The sequence below is a fragment of the Aythya marila genome (genome assembly GCF_965140915.1).
Source record: "Aythya marila genome assembly, chromosome: 8".
Classification (NCBI taxonomy): Eukaryota; Metazoa; Chordata; class Aves; order Anseriformes; family Anatidae; genus Aythya; species Aythya marila.
The window spans coordinates 13,169,843-13,193,969 of record NC_139049.1 but is presented as its reverse complement, the minus strand read 5'-3'; the positions used below and the strand labels follow the sequence as shown (position 1 = coordinate 13,193,969).

At 41.4% G+C, this 24,127-nt stretch overlaps 2 protein-coding genes across 9 annotated transcripts in view; both read left to right on the top strand.

Moving 5' to 3' along the window:
* Nucleotides 1-24,127, top strand: part of RABGAP1L (RAB GTPase activating protein 1 like) — a gene marked incomplete at its 5' end in the record, with an annotated part of 249,414 nt that overhangs the window by 88,471 nt on the left and 136,816 nt on the right. The gene's annotated exons all lie outside the window — the stretch shown is intronic.
* On the top strand, nucleotides 4,703-5,952 carry GPR52 (G protein-coupled receptor 52; the record flags this gene model as incomplete). Its single annotated transcript, XM_082766472.1, has 1 exon — nucleotides 4,703-5,952. The coding sequence occupies exon 1, from the start codon at nucleotides 4,867-4,869 to the stop codon at nucleotides 5,950-5,952; it is 1,086 nt and encodes a 361-aa protein (XP_082622598.1). The 5' UTR covers nucleotides 4,703-4,866.

The window sequence follows — 24,127 nt, the reverse complement described above, 5'->3', positions numbered from 1 at the left end:
CTTCATCGGGCTGCCTGGAGCACTGGTGCTTAGTGAGTCTGCATGCTTTTGCCACTGAACTTTTTTAAAGCTATGTCTGGTTTAAGGACAGTTGGATTAGTTTTAATGGCAGCCACATGATCCTGTCTGTGGGCACCTCTATAATTTTTTGCTTTTCATACCATTCCTAAGACCTTTTTTCATGTTTCCATTTTCATTTTTTGTTCATTTTAGGGCTTTTTTTTAATCATATGTGGTCAGTTAGTAAATAGCATCCTTACACAGCATTAATCCTAAACACTGTTTTTTCAAGCAGGTGCTATGTGTAATTCTCGACAAATGTTAATTATCACCATTCATTACACTTCACAGCAATTCCCTGAAGAAAATTCACTTCTTGATAGATAGCTTATTCCAGGGTGTTTTATTTATATTGTTGGAGGCATGGAAGATTGGTGGGATATGTCACTCCAAATAATGCATGTGAAGTGAGTTCCATTTGTCCTAGGAGCTATGGCATAATCCTGAGAACCCTCTCCTGAACGAAAATGTTCTTTAACGTAAAATTCAGAAAATTCATGAGATCATAAGTAGTAATGTTTTAAGGGAAATTGTAGCAGTTTAAGAATTTTTTTAATACTTTCTAAATACATGAATAACATTTGTAGCTAGTTCTGAAGCTACAAACTTCAGGGGTGTTAAATGTTTACTAACAGCACAAAGGGCTGCACAATAGTTGCAAACGTGCATGCCCAGCTTTCTCTCCTGATCCACCACAACACAGAAAAGCAACCTGAAGAGACACCTTTGTTCTATAGGCTGAGAAGAAGGTGGGTGGAAGAAAATATCAAAGACTTGGGCAAAAGAAAAGGAGTTGGTAGAGAGCTGTGAAGTAACTGCTGTGTTCTGCATCCCATGCTCTCAGCTGCATCTCCCTGCTCTGATCAATGGCTTTCTTTAAAAAAGATTTTAGAGAAATTTAGTCCATTTAGTCCAGCTGACAATCCAATATTTTAACAGAGTCTTGGAAGCCTTCAAAGGATAAATGAGTGATGCAATGAGAGAGATGTTGCTTTGTGCATTGCAGGATCTGCTTGCATTAGTCCTATTTTCTTATGAAAAAAAAAAAAAAGAAGAGGGGGGAGAAGGATTTGGAAAATGGCAATATTCGGATTCATTTTCAGATAAGAGAAATGAGAAATAGGTTGCTTCCTTGCTCGGAGCTCCTAAGTCAACTTCTGGACAGGCTGTTTCTGTCAGAGCTTTCCCTTGCTTCCTTGCAGGGCCATGCCCATCCCTACAACTATCACAGGCTTTCTTTCTTTTCAGACATGAAGCTCGAGTTCCTTTCACATCTCCTGTTTTTAGCAGGGTGCTTTGGTGTGAGTCTCCTGTTTTGGATGGTAACTTCTGTTGTTTCTAGATGATTCCCAAAGAAGGTGTGGAATCACTGCTTCCATTCAGCTTGAAGGAAGAGTGCTTCGTCCTCCTGGACAGCACCATCTGTGGGATTTATGCTGCATGCAAAATACCTACCTAGGGACACCTATTAGATTCTGCCACTATAACTACTCTTTCTCACTTCCTTTTCTTTAGATGCAAATGAAATTGTGAAGCGCGTTTTGTTTAGAACTGTGCCAGCATCCCTGATGTGTCTTTCCCCAGTGAAAACTTTTTCTGTACAGCTTTTTAACATGCTGCTTCTGATGAACTGTTCCAGTAATCTTGTAAACTTCTGGCTGCAATCGTGTAGTCTCACCAGGACTAGCTGATTTGTGCTTTAATTTTCACTCGCCTCCAAATGCAAGTAAAATCCCGTACAGGTTGGTGCAGCCACTCCGCTGCAGTTTGCCCCGGGAGCAGCAGCGGGTGCTGCAGCCGCTGGCAGCTCACAGCAGGCCCTTTGTTTCTGTAGCAGAGGAACTCTGGTCATAAAGAAAGAATTGAGATGTCCTTACTCTTCAATCACTCTGTCCCTTTCATTACAATTCAGGCAACAAGCGTTCTACCTGCATCGAAAACCAACCAGCAGAGGTTGCCATTGATTTTTCTGTTCCCTCTTACCTGCTGAGCAGCTCTCGGCCTTCTTGTACAAGACCTGCAGTATTTGGGTGATGTGAGGGCTTGTTGTCAGAGCTCGGGCCTGTGCATGCACTACCAGGTGCTGCAGGGTTGTCCATCACCCGGGGGTGACCCCACGAAGGTGATTTGGTTGCAGTGGTGGCTGTAACGGGGGAGTCTTAGGAGTTAGCACTGCTCAAATCCATATCCAGCACAAGGGACTGGGATTGTCATGTCTGCGGTCTGCTTAGTTTTAGGCTTTGCCGTTGCTCATCTGCCTTGCCCGTGGGTCTCTTTCTAACAGGCCCTTTGTTTCTCTAGTGCTAACCCCAGCCTGGCCTGAGGAGGGGAGGGAGAAGCCCTGCCTGTGCCCTCGGTGTGTGTGGTGCTTTGTTCTGCTGCTGCACAGGAGGAAGGAGAACTGCTCCCTGCTCCACCTCTGCTCCCCATAGGTCTTGCTTAGAGCCCTACATGCAGACTGTAAATGTGGTCCTCAAATTTGTCCTAGCCGTTCACCATTTTGAGGTACCGGAGCGCTTTTTGTCTTCTCTTCAGTCCTTCGACGGCGGGCTCTGCACTTGCCGCGGGGCGTTACTGCGACCCCTTCCCCACAGCTCCGCCCGCTTTCGGGGCGCCCTGCCGGCAGCCCCCGGGCCGCGTCCCGCACCCCGCCGCCGTTCCCCCGCCGCGCTGCGGGGGGCGCCCAGCCGCGGCCATCGGCTCCTCGGCTGGGAGGAGGAGGAGGAGGTGGTGGAGGAGGAGGAGGAGGAGCAGGAGCAGGAGCTCGGGTGCCCGGGGGGGGCCGGAGGGGAGCGGCGGCAGCGGCCCCGGCCGCCCGGCGGGGAGCGCAGCGCCCTGCCCAGCCGCCCGGCGCAGGGCGAGGAGGATGCGCTCGGGGGGGGCTCGTCCTGCTGCCCGCACACGGGGCCGGGGAGCGGCGGGCTGGGACGTGCCGGCAGCCGGAGGGCTGAAGGACCGGAACCGTTGGGGGATGTGATAAAAGCCGATAAAAGCCGAAGGACTTGGTGCGCGGCGTGGCGGTGCGCGGCGGGAGGCGAACTCCGGGAAAGCGAGCTTGCCGTCGAGCTGCTGCAAGGGAATCGAAGACGATTTTTCTTTTCTGGTAGCTGAAATTCCTCTCGAAGACCCGGCAAGGACTGCCGAAAGCTCCAGAGAGGTTCCGGTACTTTTGCAGAGACTTGAAGCGAACGCCAGCGGAATATCTCAATGACCTTGGAAATCATTTTATGTGGATTCATTAATTCTCACCGCCAGTCTTCTGGTCTCAGGAACTCCAGGATTAAAGATGGTTTTAACCTGCTAGGGGCCTTTCAAAAAGCAAGATTGTATGCTATTAATTACCTGCCTAATGATTCCTGAACTAATCAAGCATTTACTTTAAACTGAACGCAGAAGATGCTTTCTTGTAATGTTTGCTTTCTCCACAACTGCGAATAAAATGAGCAAGGTAATGTCCTGCAATTAGAAGAACAATTTTGTTTACACAATTGTTATTATGCCAGTCATCTAATAAATCTAGCAATTCTAAAACTACCTAGAAGAAGCAGCAGAATAACAGAATAATGGAGTAGTAAACAATGGCAGCTTTTCTAGTCAAATCAGCATTTCATTAGCCTCACAGCAGAATGCAGATGGAAGTTTCTGTTCGTGTAGTGTGGGGGTTTGTGAAATGATTCAGGTGTTGCTACAGAGGTGAGCAATATCATGGATATAGCTATAAACTCCTGTGTGCCGACCCACTCTAGCAGATACAGCAGAGTTTCTAAAGATGATTATTTTAAATTGCCATTGCTGAAATTAAATTCAAGAGGATTTATTTTGTCTGTGGGGACCTTGAATTATGCTCCTGGCATTAATAATTGTAATGGACTATAACTGTTTAAAGGAATTATGAATATTGACACAAGTCTCCAAATTCTATTCTTAAACCCTTTGGATTTTTAAATGAGTAGACACGATCTTCCTCATTGTATGTGAGCTGTATGTTTTCTTTCTTGGGAGTCAGAGGACACATCTGCCTTGTCCCTCACCTGTCTCCCTCCAAATAAAATTCATTATTCATACCCAAACAGTGGTGAGTCTATTGGAATTAACCTTGACAAAAGTGTTTTCCTTTACCTTTCTAATGAATAGCATGGAGACAGAGTACCATCTCCTGAACAGAGCCAGAACAGACAGCATTAGATGATGAACTTTTTCATTTACTCTCAAGTCACTCTGTGATTTAAATTGAGACATTAAAAAGATTGCCTCCAGCAACCGCTGGACCAGGAAACCTGAGCTGTACCAAGATTCCTCCTTCCTTTCCTTCCCCTCACCCCCCTGTATTCCAAAGTAAATGACTTTCTCAGGAAAATAAACAGATTTCCCTGTCATACCCTGGGAAATGAAGGTGGCTCTTCAGTTTTTATTTCCGTATTTCACGGTACCTGTTTGTTTTAGAAGTGCCTTGTGTTTGTAAAGATTGCTCAAGAGCACTGGAGGAGCTGATCAGTGGCCTTTCTCTTTCTGGCTTTTTTTTCTTTGCTTTTTTTTTTGTTTGTTTGTTTTCCTTTCCTTTTTTCCTTTCTTTTCTTTCTCTCTTTTTTTCTTTCTTACTTTCTTTCCTTAAAGCTAAGGTGTGCCAGAGGTGATGCACTGATGCTGAGGAGGCATCAACAGCTCTGGAACTGTAGAACCCTCTCAAATGTAAGCACTGGCAGTGTCTACAGAGAGATCGTGAGACGCTGAAGCAGAGCTTAGCTGCTGTTAAGCATGTCATCTGCTCGCTAACACTCAGAGCGCAGTGTTCCCTAATCACAAAACATGAACCAGTCCCGATGGATTGAATGGAGGACTCTGAATCTGAGCAGTAGTGTTACGAACATATCTGAGCACCTCTCCTGCCCTCTTGGATTTGGTCACTACAATGCAGTTGACATCTGTATCCTTGAGACGGTTGTTATTATCTTGCTAACTTTTTTAATTATTGCGGGTAACTTAACTGTGATATTTGTTTTCCACTGTGCTCCACTTCTGCACCATTATACCACCAGCTATTTTATCCAGACCATGGCCTACGCTGATCTTCTTGTTGGAGTTAGCTGCTTGGTTCCTACCTTGTCACTGCTTCACTATTCAACAGGTGTCCACGAGTCCTTGACCTGTCAAGTTTTCGGATATATCATCTCTGTGCTAAAAAGCGTGTCTATGGCGTGTCTTGCTTGCATCAGTGTGGATCGCTATCTCGCTATAACAAAGCCTCTCTCCTATAACCAACTGGTCACACCTTGTCGCTTGAGAATCTGCATCATTTTGATCTGGATATACTCTTGTCTGATCTTCTTGCCTTCCTTTTTTGGTTGGGGAAAACCTGGTTACCATGGAGATATTTTTGAATGGTGTGCTACCTCCTGGCTAACTAATGCCTATTTTACTGGCTTTATTGTGTGCTTACTGTACGCTCCCGCTGCCTTTGTCATTTGTTTCACATATTTCCACATCTTTAAAATCTGCCGGCAGCACACCAAAGAGATCAATGATCGGAGAGCTCGATTTCCTAGCCACGAAGTGGATGCTGCTGGGGAGACTGGGCACAGCCCTGACCGCCGCTATGCCATGGTGTTGTTTCGGATAACCAGCGTGTTCTACATGCTGTGGCTCCCTTATATCATATACTTTCTGCTGGAGAGCTCTAGGGTGTTGGAAAACCCAGCACTTTCCTTCTTAACAACGTGGCTTGCTATAAGCAATAGTTTCTGCAACTGTGTGATCTATAGCCTCTCCAACAGTGTCTTCAGGCTGGGACTGCGGAGACTGTCAGAGACAATATGTTCATCTTGTATGTGTTTAAAAGACAGGGATGTACGGGACCCTAAACCAAGGAAACGGGCTAATTCCTGCTCCATTTAAAGAGAACTGGTGTGTGTCGTCAAACACGGAGTTTTGATAGTATTTTCTGTATCTGGGAACTTACCAGAAGAGGAATGTTTACGTGATTAGTGTGCTATGCTGTTAGAGCTGAGTTTAAAAGTGCTTTTGGAAAAGAGAAAAGCTGCTCTAAGAGGGGTCACTGAACTTTGCATATAGCTCTTGTGCAATTGTGAGGAGAGCCGTTCAACAGAGGTGATGAAGAAAGTCAGAACTAAAATCTTCCAAAGGGCATGTTATACCTACCACATCAAAGGAGGTTCCTCATAAAATAAATAAGTTAGTTACTACCTTACATTTTTGCCCTTGTAGAAAAGTTGTCTTACTATCTTTGTGTCAGAATATACTGTAGCCTTCTGAATTTAAATATATTTAAGAGGCAACAATCAACTACACAGTAAGTGGCTATCTGTAAATTATATTCCTGAGGACTTACAGTAGATGTTGCAGATTAATAACCAGCTCTGTCTCTGCTCAGATCTTGTACAATTTTCAGTTTTACAAACAGTCCGCAACGCATAAAACCTACACCGGGCATGATGCTTTTGGATAAAATGGCACATTCTGGTACAACTTTCACAGACCCTTGCCCTCATTTCCCCTGTTATTTATTTATTTATTTATTTATTTAACTATTTAACTATTTTCCCTCCATTCTGTGCATCTCTAAATTCCATCAAGTTGCAGTGCTTCAGTTTGAGGACACCTACAAGGTAAAATGAGTTTCAAATCACTCTTCCTGGAGAAAGCAATACCCTTTCCTGGCCAGCTGAGTATCTGCAGCTGCCCGTGTACAATGACTTTTTCAGTCTTTCATTCTCTCAGTCCTGTTAAATTAGCACACAGTATTGATGTAGTGTCCTTTAGGGTGTACTAAAGCTTTTTCTTTATTGGCTACACAGATAATCCTAATGCAAATATGATAATCACACACAGCAGTGTGCTATTCTGCTTAGAAAATTAAAAATAAATAACAGAACCTTTTATTTGGGAAGTCTGAATAGCTTACTGTTGTAGCTGTCAATCCTTTGTGTGAACCTAGCTTGCACATACTGTATTCTTTTTTATCAAAAATTTTTTTAGAGAAAATGTAAATTGTGGTCTGTGCCTAATGTTTTCATAGCACATGGAATAGGTCAATGCTACAGGATTAAAAAAAAAAAACTCATTTTAAGAGAACTACTTCTGTGCAGTTGTTGAATCGATGTTTGTTGGACAAGTGCTTTTGGAGAAGGTGAACAAGACAGTCTAGTATTAAATACAGGCAAAGAGCTTCAGTATTTCCTTTTGTAGTGAACTGACTTTCAGGTCCACTGATTGAAACTTTTTTATTTTGCAAGGGCGCACGTTAGGTTTGTGTAATAAACTGCCAGGGGTTCAGATGCATGCCAATCAATAAAATATTTAAATTATTATTTTGAACCAAATGTAATTTTCTTAGATGGTTATTGGCTTTTAAAGAAGGCCCAATTATTGATTATTGGTGCCTTTTAACACTGCACTATTATTCCTTCTTTCACCAAAATGCATATGTAAAGACCGTGCCTATTACTTTTTGTACCAGAAGCTAGCCACGTTTGCACACCTGTGGTTTGACTCTAGATCTCCCTTAATTATGTACTCTGTTTTGTTGAGGTGGTTCTGAACCCCTGTACATTTTTAAACGTGTAAGAAAGTTGAAACAATGGAATAAAGTAGTATTATGTATATCAAACCCAGCCTTGGCTTTAGTTCCCTGCTGTTACACTCTGTTCTCTGTGAAAGTTCCTCTGGGCTCCGATCACCTTACAAAGGAACTCATGAAGGACTTACAAGTTGACTATTTAAAATCCCAAACTCAAAGCTGTTTGCTTTCTGTCTTAAGTATTTGTATGCTGGTTCCTAACACTGCACAACCTTTAAAGCAGATTGAAATACATCTTGAAACATTCCTCTGGCTAAGCTGAGCTGTTGCTGACAATTAGCCCTGACCTATTATGGAAAAATGAGTAGCTCTCCTTCTGTGGACCTCGTATTCCTCCACGTCTATGGGAACGGGCCTGTCGCCTTCTTTTGAAAAGTTGCCATTTATTTCCAAGGATTATTTTGGGCTGCTCCAGAAGGTTGTGTAAGCCTGTTTCTTCTCTCAAACAAGACTTGGATTTGTTTAGTTCTGTGATTATCTGTATTGTTTCCTGCTTAGTTAGGTTCTCAGTGTGCAAGACTTAGTCAAGGAACAGTGAAATATCTCATCTCTCCCAGCTCACGCGGCTGGTGCCATACTGATAACATAGTTCTACAGCTGTGCTCCAGAGCTGGGTGCTTCCTGCTTCTGGTTTTGTTGGCAGTCCTGGTAACGGGTTTCTGTGTGACCTCCAGAAATTCAAGAAAGGCTCTAGAAAATCCTTGAAGTTGGACAAACCTTTTATTAAAAACAAGAAACACGTCTTGAAGGCAGTAGAATATCTATTTAGCATGGTACTGTAACTACAAACATGTAGAAATACACAAGCTAACTCATTCATATCGGTAGTGCCTTAGTCGAACCCTGCTTGTAAAACCTCAACAGAGTTGACACACATCAACTCGGAGCTTTACTGCCTGCAAGCGGGAGGCCAGGCCGGGAGGCTTCCTCTCTGCAGAGGCTGCAGCACAAGGTTACTCACCAGCTGCTGGCCCCTTGCCTCACAGGGCAGAGTTAGCAATACATCCCTCTCAACCATCGTGCTGAGCTTGTTGAGTTATCAGGAGGGAGTGAAGATTTCTCTTTTCCTTAGGCAGGCTTTGAAGGGAGAAGATATAGCAGAAGTCCACTGCGAAGTCCACTGCCCTGCACACAAATCCTAGTTTTCTATACTCCTCACCTTTTTTTTTTTTTTTTTTCTTCCTTAACCATCAACATAACATTGGTGGAAGAGCACTAATTTGCTTGTTGGGAGCCTGAATTTCACTATTTCACTTTCTCTAAAATCAGAATTCATTCTGTTGTCTGTAAACCTGAGTCTCCTACTTTCCTGGAAAGTGTCAAATTAAACATCTTCAACAGAGTTAAATACCGCATTTCCTATTGCTGCTTTCAAGGTGATGGGATTTGACCCAGTGGTTAGTCATGCGAATTTTTAAGTTTAGTGTTTCATTTTTCAAAAGTGCTTTCTAAACTCATAATGTATTTATTTTTTTTTTAAGGGAGGTTTGTTATTGTTTTACTAATGCTATCTGAGGATTCCAGCTGGTGCTGACTTCTCTTCCAAAAATGATAAAGGCAGACGTTTCGATGGATAAAAAAAAAAGTCCAACAGAAATTTCAGTCACTCAATCTGTCACTTTTAATTTTCAATCTGTATAAGGTTCCATGATGTTGTATGAAAATCTGATTAAGGAATGGGACTTCTAAAGCTGGCATCTCATACACAAAAATGTTTTAAGAGTATGTTATCCCAGTTTCATGTGCCTAAAGTTCTTCATGAGGTATAAAGTTGCAAGTAATAAGATCACATAATGCTAACCAAATAAATAGATCTGATCGCACCATTACTGATATTATAGGTAATAAGGTAATTGCTAAAGCTTTAGGTTCCTTAAAAAAAAAAGGGGGGGGGGGAGCTAACAGCTACTTATATGTAAAATAGTAAATAAAAAGGTTAAAGTGAAGAGAGACATCTAATAGGTAAGCAAAACAAACATGCGTGGATTTCTTTTGTGCGGTTAGGTTTCTCTGGAATACTTCTGCTTGTAGGAGGCAAGGTAAAGGTCAACTGTGTTACTGTGTTTAGAAACTCATGTCTCCAGCCTAAGGAAAAGGAAAAAAAAAATAAATCCTGTAATGGCAGAAAAAATGCTACCAGAAAAGTATTATTTTCTTCTCCAACTACTATTTGCTTCCTTCTTTTCTGGAATAGCTGAGTGAATTCCTCTTCAAAATAGTCTTTAAAGGGAAAAACAACTGTAGTAATGAAAAGCACAAGGCTGTCTTTTAAATGTTTAATTACTGTTTTTCTTATAGGAAGATTTTTTTTTCCACTTACAAACCCATCTTGTGATTGTACTTGGTAAAGCATGAGGTCTCATACCAGGCTTATTTTTATGCAAAATCTTTGTGCATCCTTTGTTGAAAAGTTGTGTTCTGCTTTACTGAGCCACCTTTCCCAGGTACATTTTACGAAGACTTTTGAAAATAGCATTTATTTCATTTTTACAAATATTTTTATGTTATTAGTGTTTGGCAACTGAATATCTGTAGTGATGCTCAGTTTTTATCCTCTCCAAAATTAATAAAAATGTCTTTTTTTTTTTTTTTTTTTTTTTTTTTAGTAAAGTAACTTACTAGTCAGTATTAGAAATTGGCTATTGAGAAAAAGTGGGTCGATATAACAATTTGCAATTTCATTAGCTTCTTATCCTGTGCATGACAAATGGAGCTGAAATATAAACAACAGATAGTTGCTGCAACAGGGTATCAAGTTGCTGGGAAATGCATCAGGGTTTCTGCTCTCCCAAAGCTGGTTTTCAGCATGGAACTGTTTCATCTTTCCGTATGGCGGCGGTAGCCCAGCAAATAACCATATGGATTGTTTTGTGCTGCTGCTGGAGTGTTGAGGCTCTGTACGCCAACGTCCGAGCTGCTGCGAATGCGCCTTAACCAAAGGTCTGGCTCAGTCCTGGAGCTGGCCCTGCCAAGGGGACGTGCCAGAGGTTCATCAGGCCATGGGTGCCGGGGGAGGCCAGTCAGCGGAGGTGGCAGCAGCCTCCTCAGCTAGCCTCTAGGATCGCCTCTTCTGCAGTGCTTTCAGTTCTGCTGTCACTGTCACCAGAAGGATTGGTTTAAGCCTTTGACTTACTGCCCCCTGTACCCTTGCCCTTTCTCTTTGGGCTGTTTTAAGTGCAGGGTCTACATCGTTCAACAAATTCACTGAATTAGGTAAAATATTTTGCGTGTCACTTGACTGGCGAAACCTGGCATTGCTTTGTTATCTAGGTGATGATTAATTTTTAGGCCTTTCCAGAAAAGGAAGCATCCTGGAGGTAGCATTTTCTTGTCGCTTGCAGACTGTCTGGAATGTTGCTTAAAGACGGCATTTTCCAAAGACTGCGTGATTTTTGCTAAACCAAATACCAAGTTAAAGTAAAATCTGTTTTTTTTCCCATTTATCCTATACGTGTTTATTTTTTTTTAGTTGATACTGAATTCATATGTAGATCTCTGCAGTCATTAAGTGTTTTTAATTGTTAACAATGGACTATGTCATTATTGTAGATCAGTGGGATGAAAGCGATTCAGAAGGATATTTAAGGTAGCTTCCTACTCACAGATTTTTCTAGTCAAGCTTAAATGGCATGACTCCTTTCTCCATCTGATGTTAGGAAAATCCTTCCAGAAAATATGATGTGAGCTCAACAAGCTTTAAGTGCTAAAGGAACAGTACGTGAGTGGAGGAGAAGCTGTTAATGGCTCTGTTCCCCAGCACAACCTCAAGAAAACATCAACAAAATCTAATCTCCCTTTAACATATATGATTTCTGTGGACTTTTCCTTTGTCTGTACTGTGTAAAAAGTACTGTGAAAGTACTGTGAAGGATAGGTCGAATATAAGGAAACCTTAGTGCTGTCAGCTGTGCTGACAGGAGGCTGGGAAAAGCAATTTCAGGCAGTAAAAATGCCTGGAGATTTTGGGATTTTATCACAGTCTTATGCTGACTCCTGCCAAACATAACCCTCTTGAGAAGAAGGTGATAGAAGTGCTACAGGCTTTTCATTTTACTGTTAATCACCCTGTGACTCGATTTGAGCAAAGCGAAGGCGATTCTGATCGAAATGCAGCTTCTATAAATGCAGTCATTACCAGGCAAAAAAGTTGTACGTTTTGCATATGATATTCACTCAGGCCTCAAAGCTTGTAATCTAAATTTTACAATCAGCAATATCAGAAAAAGTGACAAAACACAAAGTTTTTTGTGAAGAGGAAGCTCAGAGATGTCAGCATTAATCACGTGAGGGTGTTTCTGCATCTTGGTGATACTGCTTTTTCGGTATTTGTTTTCTTTAACTGAAATGCATATGCCTGTTGGCTTGTTTCTCTTCTTTTGTAAATTATTTGAATAAGCACAAATTCTTTTCATCATGGAAGAGGTCTGTTTTATGAAATATTTTCGTGAAAAATTGGATAGTGCCTTGGGGAAGTATGATCGAGTGCTCCCTGGGAGAAAGTGCAATGTGTTCCTAGCAAAACATACAAGTGCTTTGAATTTCATACACTTCAGTTAGGGAAGTCTTCAGATGTCTGTATGCAGTGAAAGTTTCTGGTCCTTGAATGTGTCTCTCAAGTGATATTTATGCTTGTGCATGTATTATTTAAAAGCTGTTCTTGCGTGACATTTGAATTTATAATTGCAAATGGACAAGTGGTATTTCCAGCGATCAGGCAGACTCGTTCTGACCTATGAAAGATGCCTGCTGAACCCACAGGCTGTTAAGGCTCCCGGAGTGATGGCAGCGCACAGGTTCTCGTGAGCTGTGCTGTTGTGGGGGGCACAAGGCCAGGATGTGCAGACTGAGGCAGGAGAGCTGCTGGATGAGCCTCTCCGTGGCTCTGGGGCACGGCAGCGGGTGACCTCTGGCTGAGTACTTTGTATTAATACCGTTGTGTTACTGTATGTCTGTGCTCACATCTGCGCTTAAACGCCAGCTGTCAAATACAAGGCGTTTGTGTCATTTTGGAAGATGCATTCTCTCGTCTTTCCTGCTGAGATTCCTGTAGATCCCTTTCAGTACCACGTGCCATTTAAACCTCTGATTCATGCTCACTGACTAAACCGGCCGTGGTTTAAATGGTTCCAGTTGCAGCAGCAGAGGCAGCAGAACGAAACACGCCTGTGCCTCGCCTCCTTTTACCTTGGCGCTCCCAGGTCAGGCTGGCAGCTCCGAGCAGAGCCACGTTTCAGGGGCAGGGCTATGACATCCAGTGCGCTGGTGTGGCCGCCAAGCCCTCATGTGCTCTCGTACCCACGCTGAGTGGGGTTCAGCAGCCAGAAAAGGGCTGTGGGAGACAGCTGAAGGCAGCAGTGCCTTAAATGGCTTCTACAAGGTTTTTGCAGGGTTTAGAATAGTAAGGAAATTAGTAGAAAGTTTTATTGAAAAAAGGGGAAAAAGAGAGCTTCGTATGCTGAGAGTAATGAATTACTGGGTCAGGAACTGATGGATCTCTTTTTAACCTGTGCCCTCACAAGGTAAACAGGATCTTCATCAGAGAGTTTCAGTATAACCAGGTGGATTGTGGACACTTCAGTTTTTGTAATGATTATTGTGCAACTATACGTCCTTAAGGCTTGTAAACAGTCATATAATGGCAAGGTTCCAGTGGCAGCTTCTTCTTCATTTCAAGGGCTTTGGGGACCACTTTGTGGCTAGAGTCAGATGAGCACCAAGCATATGCTAAAACAACCAAAGCCAAAACAGTCAACGCTGGCTATCGGTGAAAGACCTTTATCCAAAACTGCTTTCTCCATAATACTGGCTACTTAAATGTTTTCCAGGCCACACTTCATATTGGCGTATGAAGATGACGTAAAACACTAAGAAATCTAATAAATATAATTACATAATATAATAAAATTAGTTTTAAGATTTTTAATTTTTCAACTCAGGACTTTAGGAGACCATATTTTCTGATATTCGGTATCTTGGGATCCAATTAATTATTTTCCTTTGCTGGCTGTGCTTTACGTTGACCTCTGGCATGTGTTGCTTTTTTTTTTAATTCAATCTTAAATTTGAATTTGAATTTTAAATTCAATTTTGCTGTTACTTAGATGTTCTTCACTTGACTTATGTAAAAGCCTTTATGAGAATATTAGAAAGATCTCGTCCTTCACGGGAACACTATTGAGCCTTAAATCTACTTAGGATGTATTCCATTGTACCTAAAAGGAGCTGCTGTTGTACCTTTTTTACCAGATTTCAGGTGTCTTGGCAATAAGCCTCAGCTCCGGGTGCCAAGTTCTCCAACTTCTTCTGTTGAGCTAGAATAATGTTTGCCACTGATTTTTTTTGTAAATGTTACTGACTAAAGAAACTCTGTTCTGGTGGTGAATCAACATTCTATTCTATAGAAATTTCTATCGCTATGGTATGTATTTCCTTTGATTTTGATGAAAGCATATGAGGGTTATTGCTTACGTGCAGCTAGAAGTTGCGTCCATGTTATCCCTGTGAATTTGTGGCTCCTTTCTTCTGGTTTGCCTTTCTTCTGCCTTGGAAAGCTCGTTTGGGGGGGGGTGGGGGGAAGTGTGTTTGTGATGGTTGGTCGTTGATACAATTGTGCTTTGATGGTCATTTTATTTTATGAATTTCACTGCATTAGCGATGCCTGTATTTTAAAAATAAAAGTCATGGCAAAGTGCTCTTGTAATAATGGTATTGATTTTGTTTGTGGTCGAAAATAAATTTATAGCAAGACAATTTTCATTGGTAAAAGAAGATTTCAAATGTGATGTAGGTGAGGAACACCTGCTGATAATTTATTTGGGGAAAGATTTGAATTTCAAATGGCAGCTGAGATTCAAGAAAGAAATGTAAATGCTGATCCTGAAGTAAAGCAGCCCTCGTTTTTCAGCTGGTAATGAAATGAGTTGTGTCCGTCTCCTGTCAGCAAGAGGTTCTGGGTTACCAGAAGTCATCGTGTGGAAACATTAGTTTAACAAGCAGCAGCCAACCCCAAAGCTCTGGGATAGTAGTAGTTAAAATAAAGAAAACTATTTGAAAGCATCACTACCATCAGCATGGCATGCCAGGGTCTTGAATATTGTGTGCAAGCCTGGGCTGTGGTGTTCCAGCTGGAGGAGTGGTGGGGACCTGCTTGGCCCTAAGGCAGAGTGGAGGGGCTGGGGGTTTGGGCCTGGGGTTTGGGTCCAGGGCTTGGGCCCAGGACTTGGTCTGGGGGCTTGGGCCTGGGACAGGAGAAGGAGGCACAGGGCAGTGAGAGGCCTGCATGAGGCCTGAGTGCCCTGGGCAGGAGGGCGGCTCACAGTTGCTCGCTGTCTCCCTTCCAGTGGAATAAATGAAGATTGAGGTAGTGGAATGAAAGCAAAGCCTGCGGAGTGATGAAACTGGGGGATGCGTTGACAAAAGACACTTTTCCATAGCCACTGTTGGCACCTGCTGGTGCAGGTGGCATGATGCCAGAGCTGAGGGTCAGCCTGAACGGTCTGCTCATAATTCCTGCTGTCGCATTGTTGCATCTTTAATACTTTTCTTATACTAACCTTGAATACTCCTTTTCATAGTTTTTCTGTCAGGAAGAGAATGCACAATTTACTGCATCTGTTTTTTATGAATAAAATTGTGAGTGAAACATGGACATCTGTGGCTGTGCATCTTTGTGTGTCTGTGGAACATGGCTGTGAGAATAGAAGTGTCAGGATGATCAAGTGTCCCCATCGTTTCTGCCTGCTGAAGCAGAATATCTGTTGGAAGAGCACCATCAAAGCAGTAGTTCTGATATCAAGTGGTAGGGGGTAAACTTCTCCTTTTTTCCCCCAGTAATCATAGTAGCTAGGAGCCATTTTCAGCAAGTGTTACTGGCAGTCCACAGCAAAAAGGGCTTCTTAGCCCTTTCTAAACATCTTTTTTGTTGTTTGTTTTAAAATATAGAGTTGACTGAAGTTAACAGGGAAACTAAGAAAGTCCCACAGTGAACAAGGCAAGTGCCTTGATGAGCCATAGTAAGGATGGAGTATGACTGTGTTGTTCAACTAGTAATTAGCAGCATGTCATTTATTTTCAGAAACAACGCATCATCCATTCAGAAATAAAACCAAAATTCAAACCAGAATTCTGTGAAACTGGGGCTGATATATTTATGGAGTTGGAAGCAGCATCTAGTTTGCTCTGCCCGTCAGTGTATCTCCGTAACTGTATGTTCTCACCAGCTTTTTGTAGAGGAGAGCTATTTCATCCCACTCCTTTCATTCTGCAATTAGATAAGTTAAATATGGCTTGTCCCTAATAACAAGTTCTCATTTTCTTTTAAAACCAGCATCAGTAGTGGTGTTCTGTGAATAAAATGTGATGTTTGATGTACGTTCAGGTCCTTTCCCCACTTAGATGCCTCATATAAACATTAGCGCCTTGTCTGGTTTGTGTTCTTACAGAATTTAAGCAGGCTTGCAGAAGCCAGCAAGATGATGGGAACTTTTAGTTTTCTTCTGTATGAAGTGTTTCTCAAATAATAACAGATATACTTGTGCAGTTGACCTTGAAATTTCAGGCAGATATTTGGTTTATACTATAGCTTTGTGTTTGGGAAACATTCTTGTTACTACTCATTTAAAACACTGAAAAATTAAGGTATAGGTACTAACAAGCACTTCAAACATGCCTCTCAACAGTATTTACATTCATGCACAGAAAAATTTCGGTCTAGAAGTCAGCAGAACTTTACAATATTTTCAGCAAGATGCCTTTTTGTAGCTTTTACATGTCACAGCTTGTTCCAATGATTAATTGTAGGTAATTTGGTTCAACACTTCATCCTTTCTTCAAGTAAAATTCCCATTGACTTTTGGAGAAATCTTGAATTTTAAGGAGCCTTGGCTCAGTTCTCTACATTCAGTCTACCAGTGATATGGAAAGCCTTAAACTTGTGATTTTTAGGCAAGTGCATGACGTGACTCATGATTGGCTCCATTGCAGTAGGAGGGAATGCATCAGCAGCATTACTAATGAGAACAGAAGTCTCACAGAAAAAAGTGTGCATCCGTGTGTGTGTGTATGCTAAACTGAAAATAAAGTTAACTTATGTCCAAAAAAAAAATCACATTTTTCATCTCTGTTAAGAAAAACTGCTAAAATGCTAGACCATAAAAGAAAAAAAAAAAAGGAGCGAATGTTTCAGTCTGGTTTGCTACATTGCACTTCATATTTTCAGTCCATTTCCAGAACAAGCAAATTGACCAGCAGGATTGCAAAACAATATTAATTTTCCATGTATGTAAACATGCTAATAATTTAAGGGTATTAAACTCTATTTTATAAGATTAGTAAATAAATAAATAAATAAATAAATGTAGATATAGTTCGTTGCGGTAAACACATGACAGTTTAAAAAGTATAACTGCAGAATATTGCTTTGGAATGACTGTGTCTGAATTCCAAAGAGTTTAGCTAAATTTTGTTGTAGTTTCTTTGTTGAGCCCTCCCAACCCAATCTATTCTGAAAACCGTATTGCATTGCTCTTATTTTGTAGTTTAATAGGCATATCGACAGCTTTTCTTTAAGTGAAGTAATGCCATATGAACAAAAAGGCTTTAAGTATTTTATAATAAATTCATTCATTCAAGATCAAGTCTTATTTTTTATTATTGCCATCTGATACTGTCCATTTTACTTGGCAGAATACTTGAACATTCAAAAATAGTGTTGAAACCTCAAATCCTCTAGGAAATATATATACATTTTGAAATCAAAAACACAGTTTTCTATTTATGATTTAGACTGTGATCCTCACAAAACAATCTTATTTAATTGTTTACTGTTGTGTAGAATTTTTGTTAGATATTTAACATGGTTCCTTGACCACTGCTACAAGGAGCTTTTTTTCTGTGAGAGTTTTCCACATAACAGAAGACTGTTGGTCTTACCTCAGTTTATTATTTGTGCCTTCTTTATTGTCCACAGGAAAATAATCTCATGCATATAAATCAAGTTCAGGTCATATCTTTTGCTGTTACAGCTGGAGAAAATGTTTCATCTCGGTTCAGTCTTCTCAGCTCTTTCTGGGTCTTTGCAGCAGCATCCCTAGCTGTATTTGAGTGGGCCTGCTTTCTTATTAATCATTTTCCTTTAAAATTAGGGCAATATTTGCATACATTGTGTTACATTTGTATTTAATTGTTCTTAAAATTTCATTGATTTGGATAGATTTAGAGCCTGAATTTAGAATTTGGTGCCAGTAAATTTGTATCCTGTCTTGCTCACTGCCACAATCTTTTACAAGTATTTTGGAAGATTGGTAACTTGGATCCTCATCAACCATGTAGTTATAGGTTGTAAAACAGGCAGCCTTCGATTAACACTCATTTTATTAGTAGTAAGGTCATTCATAAGACATAAAATGGTGTGTAGGAATAGACACAAATCTATGCTAAGGTCTCTTTGACCTTGTGTTCTGCAATTCTGGCTTTAAAGATACCAAACCTAAAACCCACCTCAAACTCACAAAATGAATTCCTGAAGCCAGGACCTAGTCAGGCCACATAGGCCTACGAGCAGGCTTATGTCAGCCTCATGTGCGAGCACATGCATTGAATTTCATACACACAAGGCAGAAGCTACATGTGTTATGTTCCAGATGTGTTTTTGTGCTCCGATGACTGTCTTCCCTTAAAAACTCTTAAAACTTTTCCTCTATCAGAGAACAGGCCAAGCGACACTGGAATTCTGATGGAAATTATTATTATTATTATTATTATTATTATTATTATTATTATTATTATTATTATTATTATTATTATTTTATTGGTGTGAGCAAAGAATTGTGTGTAGGTTTGCTGTTAGGGCTTATGTAAAATGTGAGGCTGGAGGAGGACATCCTTCCCTCTCAGCCTGCCACACGCAGAGATCCCATCTGGGGCATGGGATGAACTCCAGATAGGGCTTGGAATGCACCCAGGAGATGGTACAGAAACCTTGAAGCAAGCACAACAAAACAAAACCAAGCAAAGCTTTTCGGTGATGCAAGGGTTTTTTCGTGTGCAGGAGGCTACTAAGTGTTAATTCCCTCCAGCCAGTGTGGGAAGTTTGGGAAAGGGGCAAGTTTTAGGGGTTTCAAGAATGTTTTGGCTGAAACCTTATGCCTTGTTTTGGAGGGTGTTTCTTCTTGTGGTACTGTCAAATACAGGCTTCTGGAGCAATGCTCTTTTTATTCTCTAGTTAATTTATTTCTCCCAGTAGGACTGAGCATGAGAGAAAAGAGAAGCCTACACAGCCATCCTTACCTATCCTAGATTATATTTCTAACATTTTGGTATTTGTTTCTGTGAAAAGTCATTTTCTCAGACCTGTGAAGTAAAATCTTCCTTAGAAAAGCAAAAACTATTTTTTTTTTTCCTTTGGATGGTTTTAAATTGCTGTTTTTTCTTATTGTTATACATCATTTTTTGATTTCAAAATATACCCGTAAGTCCAAATTTGATCTGATCTGGGGCATTCACAGTCTCTTAGTTTATATTCAGCTTATATTACCTAAACTTTAAGTAATAATATTTTAATTCTGTCATCAGGTATAATCTATCCAGTAATAATTCTGTTTAAAACAAAACAGAAACTAACTTATTCAGATCGTGCAAGAGCTCAGCTTCTAACTAATTTTGCACTTTCAGATCATCCATGTTTCTCTTGCCAAGGTTTCCCTTTGGTAGTTGATTGGTAACCCCAGTTCTCAATTTCTCATGTGCTGGGTCCACAGCTGCTCCAGATCTCTACTTGGGGTTTGTCTTTCGGTTTAAAAGGTCTTACTGCTCTGAGAAGGTGTCAGAGGGAGCTTGGTGATCTGAATTGAAATCCTCAGGTCCTATTCAGACACAAGTCAGGCAGGGTTTCTTTGTCATCTGCTCCTGCTCACACCGTACTCGCTATTACAGGGCAGATACCCACAGGATATGGTCTGCAAAGTTAAAGGTCATTCTTAAGTGGTTATCAGAGAGGCAATGAATAATCAAGAAAGGTAGCATTTTGTGAGGCAAAAAATAAATCACATGGCTCAGAGAGCTTTGTGTATTGTGATCTTTTTTGATGGTGTAATAGATAGAGGTAGGTGAGGCTGCACCTCAAGTGCTGCGTTCAGCTTTGGGCCCCTCACTACACGAAGCACATCGAGGCCCTGGAGCGTGTCCAGAGAAGGGCTACAGAGCTGCTGAAGGGCCTGAAACACAAGTCCTGTGAGGGGCAGTAGAGAGAATTGGGGTTGTTTCGTCTGGAGAAGAGGAGGCTCAGGGGAGACCTCAGTGCTCTCTGCAACTCCCTGAAAGGAAGGTGTGGGGAGCTGGGGGTCGGCCTCTTCTCACAGGTAACCAGTGATAGGACTAGAGGGAATGGCCTCAAGTTGCTCCAGGGGAGTTTCAGGTTGGAAATGAGGAGACATTTCCTCTCAGAAGGAGCAGTCAGGCACTGGGACGGGTTACCCCTGGAAGTGGTGGAGTCACCGTCCCTGGGGGTGTTTGAGGAAAGGTTGGGCCTGGTGCTTAGGGACATGGGTTAGTGGGTGACATTGGTGGTAGGGTTGGACCAGATGATCTTGGAGGTCTTTTCCAACCTTAATGATTCTGTGATTCTATGGACTGCGCTTTGAAACTTGGGGATTTAAAGTTAAGTTCCCAAATACACATGCGGGGCTACTGAGTAGTCCTGGCCTGATTTTCAGGGTTACTGAGCAACCCAAAATCCAAGTCAAATCACTCAGCAACTGTGGATTTGTTAGTAAAACAAGTAAGGAATCCTCACAGGTAACTTATAAACTTCCTGAGATTTGGAATTTGGTCATTTTCTTCTAACTAAGTTTGCATGGTGATTGTTTTTAGCCTGGTTAGGGATTATGAATACTTAATCTTTTATTTTTGATTGTTGGCTTCCAGGAGTTGAAAGTTTTGTCACTGATGTAAATACTGTTAGGAGTTAAACGTAATGGATACACCATCAGAATGAATCTTGTTTCCATTTTTCCTGTTTTTCATTCATTTATGTATTTTTAAATACCATTTATTTTGTCAGTCTTCTGTTTTTTTCCGCTTCCCCTTTTTCCTTGTAGTTACAGGCAAGCGCTTTCTGCCTTTTCCAACAAATGGTGCTCTGAAAATTATCTCTGTTGCATTGTTCTGAGGGTACTGTGAGTGGAAGCACTGTGGCTGCAAATGCAGAGGAGAAAGAGCTGCTCCACAGGGGAACTGAAAGTAACTGGATGATTTGAGTCCTTTCCGAGGCCGTGTCTAGGTGGTTCCTCCTGAAGGATGAGTGCAGCTGAATCCAGCTATGTGGCTGCATGCCAGCCAGCACATGCCTTAGGATGCTCTGATTCTGCCTTTTGGATCTGGCAGTTGTCTAGCATTTGGTTGAGATCAGAAGGGAGCAGAAAAGTTAGGCTACCTTTCTGAATACAAGTTATAATTATGATATTGCTATCAAGTGTTTTTATACTACTACTTCCAGTTTAAGTTGGGAACTGTAAATCTCTAGGGCATGAACAGTTAATACTTAATAAAGAGCACTTGCAAAGTAAGCAAGTTTTTGTTGAGCAAAACATATTTCAAAGATACAGAGTTGTATTCCAAGTTGTGAGCATTTTAACTGGGTAAAAGACTTAGATGAGAGCTTGGACAGTGTAGGGGAAAACAAAGCCAGATGAAACAAGGGCTTGTTGCAAGCTGTTGTCCATTGCTTTCATGATGGGTTGTATCCATTGTATCCTTAACAGAGAGCTTGGTTTTGCTGGGCTCCATTGTAATGAAATTTATGAAGTAGGCTACTCTTTTAACAAATTCAGTGGTCATACTTCTGTCTGGTGTCTAGGACTGGTGATAGGATGGGCGACGTACTGTTGTTCTTCATCAAATACATATGAAGTTGTTTCTGCTAGGTGGTGGCAGGTGGGTAAGAATAAGTCATGTTTTGGCTCTGTTGGAACCAACACTGTTCATTTTCTCTATCTCTTTCCATCAACGAGTAGAGAATTTTTTAAGCTTCTTGTTGATGCCAAGAAGCAGACAGCACCCACTCCTTCACGCTCTTTTTTTTTTCCAGTTCCACGGTGTGCATAACAAAATAATTACCTTAGCAATGAGAGGTTTCCTAGAAGTTGGCACTGTTACATTTGTATTTGCTATCTTGATCCTGAGCGTTAATAATCATGAAACAGGATTAGCAATGTAACGTTTGGGAACACCTTGTTTGTTTGCCCCTGGTAATTCTTGGTGTGAGGCAATTTGCACTGGAGAGCTTTGCAGCATCCCTGGCTAAGAAATAAAATAACATCTTTTCTGAGGCAGTAGCGCAGTTTTGTTGAGGTGAATGACGTGTTTTAGAAAAACTGTTTTTAGTGCTTACAATTCTCCCTGCCAGCTGCATGTTTTCAAATCCTATGTGTGAGCTCTGGGAGCTGTGCCTCCTGTCCTGGGGCACTGTGCGGAGCAGGGCTGTGCCAGAACCGGTGCTGCTGAAACAGAGCTGGAAGCCAGAGCTCCGCAGAAGCTTTTCAGGAAAGCTGCAGGTGCACCTTGCAGCATGGTTAGGACAGTTTTCTGGAGTTTGGAGGTATTTCTTGGTTAAAGTGTGAAGAAAATCTCTGCTTCTGCAGAGGTTGCATTTGCTAGAGATCAAAACCAAAACAGCTTACACATACTTCACAATGAAAACAGGAAAAAAAAATTATACTGGTGTTAGTGATAAGTTTGTCTCCATTAAATAATTTGACGAGCGGTGTAGTATTTTAGAAAACTTAATCCCAGAGGGTCAACACACTTCAAACACCTCTGTTATTTCTGTGTAAAGTAGAAAGACATTTAGTAATGACTTCTGTTACAGACAATGTGTTAACAGCATCTGAAGGGTACTGCATCCTGGCACAGCACTAACTGTGTGTCCTGTCTGTACTGTTTCATTCTATTGCCATTGTATAAGGGATACTGTACAGTGAAAAAATACCTTTTTAATACCAACCTTTTCACGCATCCCCTGCTTGCAAGTACAGTTACTCATTCATGCTCATACTATTCCAAAGTGGATGCGGTTATACAGGAAAAATACCTGAGCCACATGGACAGAGCATTAAAATTCTCGTAAGAGTCTGGGTTGTTAGTGCAGAAAACCCCATGCGCAGGCATTAATGGTTCTCCACTGTAGTTGATTTTCTAACGCCTGAGTAAAATAGCAGGATAATTCTAATACTTGCATGGATGCTGCTGTGTATGGAGTCTTCAATCACAGGTTTATGGGATTGTTGTAGCATTACTTATGGGGAGGTCGCATCAGTGATAAATTGTATTGGTATTTATGGGCAATGTGTCTCGGGATGAATAATTAACAGGGTGTAAATAAATGGATAGTTTTGAAGTGCTGTTGTCAGCCCTATAGGTCACGAGGCTGTATTCTAAGTAGGCAGCTGAGAAAAGCTGTTAGCACTGTGACTAGGTAACTGCAGGCACCATAGTGGTGCTCCTCATCCTCTTCGTTTTGCAGATGCTGCTGCTGACAGGTTTTTATCATACGCCTCTCACTTCCCCCTGCCTGGGTAGATGCAAATGGCTCAGCCGTTCTGTCCTCCCAAAACAACTAAATTCTTCATGGTATCAAGGAGATAGCAGTGTGCATTTCTTTTAATAATGATAAAACCCCAGCCTACCCCCAAAAGTAAAGAAAAAATACAAGTCTTTAGACAGGGGAGCAAGTGGGATTGTTAAGTTGTGGTGCCCTTTGTGGATGAAATTGAGCTGTTGTCTATGGGAGCAATTAATTTGAATTATAAAATTGCATATTTTTTTCTAAAAATCAACAACATAGAAGAAAGGGATATGAGTACAGCTTATTCAGAGTTACCTGAGTCAAACAAAATCTGTGTCATGAGGAAGAAGAATGTTTTACCCAAAATTTAAACAAGCGACGGGAGATTTTTGTGAAGGACATTGCACTTACATTCCCTACTTGAGCCCTCAAAGACAAACAAGCAAACAAACAAACAAAACCTCAGCTCCCTAGCTCACCAAACATTCCAGGCTTTAAGAAACATGAAGGTGGTATCCACGTGTGCTTTTAACTTGCTTGTTATTCACAGATGCTATAACTGAGCGCCTTTAAAAGTGTACACTGCCCAACAGTGACTACAGAGACAAGGAAGAATGTGATCTAGTGAGAATATTGTGTTTGAAATCATTAATTTCCTCTGTCTTTATTGATGGTTGTATACATTTTGTCTATGGGTAAGAAGCTAAGACCTGGAGGTGTCAAGCGGCTTTGTGCTACGTGCCAGTGAAAATCCTCTCCTCCTGCCACTCACCGGGGGCAAGCAGAGGTGATGCCAAGTGAGGGAAAGCAGGAATCCCACAGTGGTTGGGGAAGATTCATTTCCATATGAAACAAGACTAAAAATACATCTTAATGCATCACTGGTATCGATGTATTGGTGAGAGCAAGTTTAA